The 9,478-nt window shown below is 41.9% G+C and overlaps 2 protein-coding genes across 2 annotated transcripts; one reads left to right on the top strand and one right to left on the bottom strand.

The window, feature by feature from the left end:
* Window positions 1-430: 430 nt before the first annotated feature.
* SARC_08402 (hypothetical protein) lies at window positions 431-4,569 on the bottom strand (the record flags this gene model as incomplete). The annotated part of the gene is made up of 3 exons (XM_014297617.1): window positions 431-552; window positions 1,341-1,506; window positions 3,955-4,569. The coding sequence occupies 3 exons, from the start codon at window positions 4,567-4,569 to the stop codon at window positions 431-433; spliced, it is 903 nt and encodes a 300-aa protein (XP_014153092.1).
* A 2,373-nt stretch (window positions 4,570-6,942) lies between these two features.
* Window positions 6,943-8,375, top strand: SARC_08401 (hypothetical protein; the record flags this gene model as incomplete). The annotated part of the gene is made up of 4 exons (XM_014297616.1): window positions 6,943-7,091; window positions 7,408-7,505; window positions 7,640-7,770; window positions 8,263-8,375. Coding segments are annotated over 4 exons (491 nt in total), but the record flags the coding sequence as incomplete, so codon positions are not given.
* Window positions 8,376-9,478: the final 1,103 nt, after the last annotated feature.

Raw genomic sequence — 9,478 nt, 5'->3', positions numbered from 1 at the left:
TTAGTGTATCGCGAGTATGAGTTGCTTCATTGCTCATGTGTATGTGCTAGTGTATCGTGAGTATGAGTTGCTTTATTGCTCATGTATATGTGCTAGTGTATCGTGAGTATGAGTTGCTTTATTGCTCATGTGTATGTGCTAGTGTATCATGAGTATGAGTTGCTTCATTGCTCATGTGTATGTGCTAGTGTATCATGAGTATGAGTTGCTTTATTGCTCATGTGTATGTGTTAGTGTATCGTTAGTATGAGTTGCTTTATTGCTCATGTGTATGTGTTAGTGTATCATGAGTACGAGTTGCTTTATTGCTCATGTGTATGTGCTAGTGTATCGTGAGTATGAGTTGCTTTATTGCTCATGTGTATGTGCCAGTGTATCGTGAGTATGAGTTGCTTTATTGCGTCGTGTTTCCCACAGTTCTCCTAGCCCATTAGCCCATGCGTGGCAGGTTGTCAGCTATGCCTGGTGTTGGTCCAGTGAAGGACATGAGGCCCATGGCACGCGAGCGCTTGATGCACTTCGCCAACTTGCGCTGCTGCTTGGCGCAGACGCCTGCAGATAAGAAAGAAAGAGAAAGAGAAATAAACGTTAAACATAGGTGTCGGATTTGACGCAAACGCCTGCAGACAATAAAGAAAGAGAAATAAACGTTGAACTTAGGTGTCGCATGGAAGTGTGCCGGATTATAACGCATTGTACAGGTACAAGCAGATACACAAGACATCCCCCTATCGTACACATGCTAACGGGAATATCCCTCAGTACACAACTGTTTGCGGATAACAACGGTATGGTTAAACGGAAAGGACACCCCGCCAACATTCAATATAGGACATGGGTTCAATGGCCCCGTTATACTGTGCTTTGCGTCACTTGCATAGGATTATCAGGGTTTAGGGGTTTGAAATTACAAGCGAGGTTTATGCATATGAACTTCATTCAGGTATACAGGTGTACAGAGATCAACTAGTTTGGGCTGACCAATGCTCAACAACCACATGTACGAGCAAAGCATGGAATTAAGTGTAAGAAGTAGACAGCACACTTCCATGAAGCCAACTTGTGATCCATGACTAGTGGCTAGACCTCCTCAGAAGGCGAACGAAACAGGGTATACATACGTGTTTGATTACGATATCAATACGTTCAATATAACAGAACAGTAGCAATAACGGTCAGAAGAACATCACAGGGACGTTAACATTGCCAACACACATGGTTATAACACTCATGCACATTGATATGCGATTAATGATGCAATACTTAATTAGGACCTGATAAGTTGCCATAGTGTAGGGTGCTAGGCTTTATATATATATATATGCAGATGTAAGGCTTACCTGTGAGGCGAGCGGGCAAGATCATGCCAGAATGTTCCGTGACAAACTGTGACAGGAAATTGACGTGCCTGAAGTCAAACTCGACCTCGTTGGAGCAGATGGGACAGCTCTTCTTCTCCTGCACTTTGATGTAACGCTTATTCGCCACCCCACCATTCGCGCGGGTCTGTTTGTTGTGTTGAAACCCATTGATTAAAACGTATACATGTTCAAAACAAGGGAAAGTGACGTGTACTAGAGCCGGACTAGTTGGGGCACTACTGTATGTACGTACATACTACTGTACGGATATAATAGCACGTCGCACGTATTGAATTGATGAGCTACACACGCGCTCTTGGTGACTAGTAACAACAGATACGTATACGCTATCGAATTGCATAGCATGGTTGTAGCACAAGTTTTGCTTCGAATGTCTTGGACTCGTACACAACAAAACGTAGAGCAATATGAGAGAACCAACATCACAGCACTTGAGAACGTGAAATGTATATATACCGGTATATACAACAATCAACAGGCAGTATGTGTTAGCATATATTAGTGTATAATAGTTATATATATGTGTAAAATTATTATACAAATAAATTAATTATACACATAAACTATAACTTCATATAGATATAGATATAGTATAGATATATATTTGCAAAAGTGTGTGCAGTTCTTGGTATGGCGAGAGACCGAGCGTGAGTTCAGAATGTCTGAGAACTTCATCTGTTTATCACATTCATTCAATGATACCCAAACTTAGAAGTCGAGGCGAGACACATAGATACAGTTGAAGTAAGGGTGAACGCGTTCATATATGTTTCCCGAATTGCGTACATCTGCATAGCCGCACACGTACTTGATATCTAACGCACAGATGGACTCATACACATACTATGCTACAGAATGTCAAAGACACACGAAGCAACACACCTACGCGTACAACAAGCAAGCAATACATATCGTCATAACACTTCAAACCAATGAACAAGTCAGCACTACATATCGTCATATCACTCCAAACCAATGAACAAGCCAGCACCACATATCGTCATATCACTTCAAACCAATGAACAAGTCAGCACTACATATCGTCATATCACTTCAAACCGATGAACAAGTCAGCACTACATATCGTCATATCACTTCAAACCAATGAAAAAGCCAGCTCTGCATATCGTCATATCACTTCAAACCGATGTGTTCACGACAGTCAGATCCTTAGGGGCGCTCAGGAGCGAAGGCAATAACGGCAGCATAGAAAACGCATGCATACAAAGCGCCATACAAAACGTACAGCTATGGATACGCATGTATACAAAGCGTATAACTGTAGATACGCATGCATACAAAACGTATAACTATAGATACGCATGCATACAAAACGTACAACTATAGATACGCATGCATATATAACGTACAACCATGGGTACGCATGCATACAAAACATATAACTATAGATACACATGCATACAAAACATATAACTATAAATGTGCATGTCTGTCCTATTGCATATATATTCTGATGTTTGGCGTTGAGTCTTGTTATATGTGGATGTTTAGTATCTGTAGTGAACTGCCGCACACGATCCAGTCAAAGACAACGGCAACTCTTGCATGCACTATCAATTACATCTGAAATGCAGAGATGAAATGAGAACAACCAAGCCTACGAAGATATTCCATTGAAGTATCAACTAAATAAACAAAAATACAAATAAAGGTATCCATGGCCAAAAAAACTTAGTTCATGACGTAGGACAAACATTTACCATTTAACTTGTTAAATAAATTTATATATAAAATTGCAAGTAGCATACTCTCACAGAGGCTCCTGACTATACCGACCACAGCACATACAAAGAACAACCAAAGTGGGCCATTGTCGGGAGGAGTCTGCACGTTACCTAGTCAGCGTGTTTTAGGATATTGCTGAACAACGTATGGACCGCTTAACAGTTCAATAGTGATCACATGACTCATATTATGCAAACAACGCAGCCTATGCAATACGAGACAGTGACTAGAAACATCAGTACATTTGGTCCCTTTTATGATGATCCTCAGGTGCTCACACTATTTCACTTGTACACACACACACACAGATATATACATATATATATATGCGTATATCTATCTGTCTATCTATATCTTTCTAGACACGTACAAATACACACACACATACGCATATATATATAAATATATATACGAAAACACACAAACACACAAACACACGAAAATATTTATCTATATCAAATATCAAAATAAAATACAGACACACACACACATATATATATATATATATAAATACTTAAATAAATACAGACACACACAGTAATATATATCTATATCAATATCAACATAGATATGGATATAAAAACAAAGACACACAAAAACTACACGTACACACACACACACAAGCACACTTATGCACACAGACACAGACACAGACACAGACAAAGGCACAGATACACACACACACATATATATAGATACAGAAACGGATACAGATCACCCATATATATATACATATACATACATACATACATACATACACATATATATATATATATATACATACATCGCATGTAATAGCCACAAGGCATACCGACACACAACATACCACAGCGGGTGGGCCCAATCCGGGTCGATTGCTGGGTGCCTGATAGTTGCTCTGGGCTGAGCGCTGAGAATAAGCATAGCCCCCAGGGCCTGCCCCAGGGTTTCCCTGGGTGCCGACCTTCTGGTTGAAACCTCCACGGTTTTGCAGATTGAAGTTGTTGGGTGCACCTCCCGCCCCAGGCTCACGCCCGGGTGGTACGAAGGCGCGTGCGGGATTGGAGAAGCTTACGGACCCTCCCTGTACACCCCCGACAGCCCCCCCTTGTGGCCGGTTAAAGACCCGGTCTGTGTTGCCTGGGAACTGCGTGAACTTTCTGGGTCCTGAGTTGCCTGGGTTGGCACCTGCACCCGCATTACCTTGCTGAGGAGGCGAGTTTGTTTTAAAAAATGGGCTCGGGCGTGGTTGATTCGGTGTAGCTTGGTTCGGTTTACCTGCTGAGTTGGGTCCATGCGCAGCTGATTGTGGTGGCGTAGTTCGTGGTGGTGGTTTGCGTGTGTTGTTGTCTCCTGATGAACTGTCTGTGGTGTAGCACACACGATGTGCAATCAGCGCTTCGCTATTGAGTGCTGAGCGCGCACCCCTAGTCGCACGCGAGATGATGGTGACAGCATTCATGTTTCTATGTCAATATGCGCCGAATGCTGTGGTATGCGTATAGTGTGTGTGTGTGTGTGTGTGTGTGTGTGTGTATGTGTGTGTGTGTGTGTGTGTGTGTGTGTGTGTCACGTACCCGTGTGGGACTAGCCTGCCACGATGTGTCCGGAGGAGCCTGCGAGGTATTTTTTGGGCTCTCTATGGAGGCACTAACTAGCGTAAACCTGCTTTGATATAGCGCTATCAGATCAGTTTACTTAGCACTGTATGAATGACACCTGAAGTGGGTCAAAACCTGTTTGTATATATGTATCTATATACGTATATGTATATATGAATTTATGAAGTATATATGTATGTTTGTGTCCGTATTTATTATGTCATGGGATTGGCACTTGGCAGGTACAGGTGCATGGCCCCTGCGCATGAAACCCAATAATTAGTTTTCTGGCGAGCTGGTCCAAAATCAAACCCATGCAGTAGACGTTGAACGTACACTCGAAAATGATGAGAATTTGTACGTTTTGTTAACGTAAAAAAGATAAAACTGCACACTCTTGGGTTGAAATCCCGATTGTACTATTTATTGCACAAACGGTTACCTTTAACGCAAAACAAATTTTTTAAACCGTTCTTTTAGAAAAAGAGAAACGCGAGGTACATAGTCCCAAAAGACACGGGGCAAGTAGCCGACTCTTAATATTTTCAGAACGATTCGAAAATGTCAAAATCAGGAACCGATTATCTTTCAATTTATGTATGCGTATGTATATAATAATATCGAATTTTAGAACAATATGTGAAAAAAATAAATTGGAATTTTAAAATGAAATTAGGTATAAAATAAAGGTTCTATATGAGAACCACAAAGTGTCAGTCAAATGTCAAATGAATGTGTCACGACAAACCCTCGAATCTCTCTAATCACTTTTCAGACTTTACTACTACTACAATAACAGATATAAATACTTCAAAAGCGATATATACTGCCTCATCCAACAGTCGATACACACTTTGCAACTGCCCACTGAATAAAATAGCAGACCATCTAGTAGCAGACATATACTTATTAACGTACTATGTGCAGTATTACTTGTATAAATGAGCTATAAAAGTACATGAACACATGCTGCTATCTGCACCCAATTTTAGATGTAAACTGTAATAATCCAATAGTGTATGGATACTAGAGCCGGTTACATCCACTGCACCACACCACAACCACTCAACGCCAATCATTGAATAACTACACACAGAACATACCCACATATCCGTAAAGGTGTACTGCACTTACAACAACAGCCGCAGGCGGACGCATATACTAACCAAGGCACTATGCTGCATCGTGTAGCACTATCGTGTGCATGCGTGTGCTTAGGCGCACAGGCAATGGTGCCCGTAGACGTGGAGGTTAGAGCTACTTGGGATACCACTCCCCTTGTACTAGAAGCTGCGTAAGTAGATAAGGTTTATAGTGTGAGCAGTTGACGCTCTTGACATATGTGTGAGCACATGTCGGCAGCGCGGCAGTTGGGCTGTCACGGCACATGCTCGTGGTTTTTTAGCTGTGCACGTGTGTATTGTGAGTCATTGACAATCTGTCAGTTTTAAAGCATTCGTTCGCATCGTTGCTGTTAGATACCCGTATCCTTTGTTTACGTACATGTGCACTTAAGTGTTCAAGATCATTTGGATTCAAAGTTGGACTGTGGTGACACCAGCCGTGGCTGCGCCATGCTTTCAGTGCGAATGTGAGGGAGGCGGTGAATAGAAGTGATTGGGAACGTATTGGCGGTCGATTGCCAAAGCGTTGCTAAATTGAGAATTAGGATCTATGAGTGTGCATGTGCTGAAAAATGCGAGTATAGTATTGGTTATCAAGTCCTGTTTGCCGTTGCGGGTTCTTGCCCATAGATAGGAGTGTACGCTTTGGATCTACCTATGTACACACATTCACTATCGAAGACTAGTTTGTGCACTTCATTTGAAACCTGTTTGTATGATTTGATAGAATGATATGACCTTTTATACATAGAGGTTAATGAATATGTATCTTCAATCCTGTTGCATATGAATGTGGTCTCAAAATGCAGGTATTGAGATACTTTCTGGTGTGAACTATCACACTCACAGACATACGCTTGTATGCTATATATATATATATATATATATGTGCACATACAGCCATACACACACACACACTCTTTCTCTTTATCTCTCTCACTCTCTCTCTCTCTCACAGACATCTACATACATTCAAACATACACACACACACACACACACACATATATATGTATGCATATATATATATATATACATACATATATATATATATCTCTCTCTCTCGCTAAAAATAGAAAATTATTAGCTAAAAGTGGACAAACGAGCTAAAAATGGATATACCTATTGGATTGATATTCTTCAACAGTGAGTTTGTAGCCAACACTTCGGCTCCTTTGTTCTGGACATTCATTGAACGAGTGCAATCGGACGCAGCTACAGACATCACCACAGACCAAGGTATGGCCAAGGAATCACGCACGTGTGTGCACATGAATAGCACTATTAGTTGTGATAGCAATAGCGTGAATATAGCTACACACGCACATAGTACTATTAGTTATGGTAATGGTGGGGGTGAGCATAGTGGTACACTTGCATGTACATTTTTGATGTGTACATAGCTGGTGGGTCTGGCACACAGTACCGTATGTAGTATGTGTATATAGTGTGTGTATAGTATATAGTACCTGTATATAGTATGTGTATATTGTACCTATATGTAACACCTATATATTGCACCTGTGTATAGCCCCTGTATATGGTACCTGTATATAACACATGTATATACGACATAGAATCACTGAACGTATTGTGCTGGCGCATTCAAAGCCTGGCCAGGCCGAGCGCCGGTTGCTGCAAACACAACGAACCAACACCTCTCACGAGACATGTGGTATGTTAACATTAACACATCATTATTAACGTTCAGGTGAAAGTACGTACATTGCTAGTTCACATCGCAGAACTACAACAAACTTAAATCTATCACAAAAAAAAATGCCACAGACGAATACACGCATGTCTTAGACCATGCGGCGGCGTTGCTAGGCAACGAGACTCTGCCGTTGCTCAAACTGTCGTTGGCTATCAGAGAGTTCTCGCCCGCAGTGGAACTGTTCAATTCTAAGGCAAAGCAGACACTCCAGCACATTCACCAGGTGTGTGTGAGTGTGTGTATGTGTGTGTGTGTGTGTGTGAGTGTGTGTGAGTGTGTGTGAGTGAGTGTGTGTGAGTGAGTGAGTGAGAGAGTGTGAGTGAGCGAGTGAGTGAGTGTGAGTGAGTGAGTGAGTGAGTGTGTGTGTGTGTGTTTATGTGTGTGTGTGTATATGTGTGTATGTGTGTATGTGTATGTGTATGTGTGTGTGTATGTGTGCGTGTGTGTGTATGTGTGCGTGTGTGTGCATGACTTTGTAAGCGAGTGAGTGAGTGAGTGCACGAGTGAGCGTGTGTGTGCGTACGTGTGTGCGTGCGTGCAAGTGTGTGTGCGCGTGTTTGTTTGTATCTGTGCGTGTTTTAGTGTACGTGTGCATACATATGTGTGTGTACTACCGCGAGTGTGCGGATGTTCGGGTGATTGCGATTTTGCAGGTCTAAACCCTACACCCTAAACCCTAAACCCTATACCCTACACACACCCCTTAACCCTACAGACCCTGTCCACAGAGACCGGACAATGCACAGCCTTTGCGGTGACAGACGAGCGGATATTCTGTGCCGCAGAGGAACTCACATCACATCTGAACGAACACACACCACAGACAAAGTATGCACACAACACATCTGAACAAACACACACTACAGACAAAGTGAGCACACGTAGTGGTTGTAAATACGTTCACACACTACAGACAAAGTATGCACACACAGTGGTTGTAAATACTTTCAAACACCACAGACAAAGTATGCACACAACACATCTGAACAAACATACACCACAGACAAAGCATGCACACGCAGTGGTTGTGGATACGTTTTGCATGAACGTTAGAAGGGAGGTGTTGGTTCGGGGATGGGATGGTTCTTGTCACAGTCGGTATAATAATAAGGGATTAATGAGATGGTTATAGTTTATGATGAAGCTGTTATGGGTCTTTATAAAATGATAATTTCTAATATTACTATGATTGTATTAGAATACGGTTATAGTGTATCATACTACAGTTGGTTACTATAAATTCAGTTATAGCTTTTTATTCTTCAGTTACAGTTTGTTCTGTTACGGTTACAATTATCATAGTAAGTTGGTCACTATACATCGGAAAGGGCTGTGGTGTATTACAGATTGGACCTGCAACCACCTACAGCTAGCCTTAGTGTACACGCAGACACCGTACACGATGTACATATACATACGTTACAATGGTTGTACTGTGCAGGTACACTTTAGTGCGGCCGGGCGTATCAATTGGTGTTCGTCACCATTCTTACGTTTTCCTTTAGCTTACGTATATTCCCAGGGCTAAGGTAGTATACGAATTCCACTACGTATTTGTCCATTAAGGATGGCGACAACGTGCGTAGATGCTGGGCTATATGGTCGTGTGGGTTACGTTTTCATATCTGTACTCATGACGATTACGTTTATCGACAGGACGGAGACCGTCTACGAATTCGACCACCTGTTCGTTCCCTTATTAGGCAATACCAACACGCAAGTAAATGTTGTGTTGTACGGACGTGTGCGGGATGTGAAGTTTGGCGCACTTTACAATACGCTGAAGAATACTGCAACGGAAAGGACTGACTTCAATTTTGCGGTCAGGCACTACATTGCCGGTAAGAGGTGTTGTATGAAAATATATACATACAAACATACACACACACACACACACACACACACACACACACACACACACACACACACAC

Source organism: Sphaeroforma arctica (assembly GCF_001186125.1).
Source record: "Sphaeroforma arctica JP610 unplaced genomic scaffold supercont1.753, whole genome shotgun sequence".
NCBI lineage: Eukaryota > Ichthyosporea > Ichthyophonida > Sphaeroforma > Sphaeroforma arctica.
The sequence above is the reverse complement of the archived record's forward strand: the minus strand, read 5'-3'. Positions and strand labels throughout refer to the sequence as shown.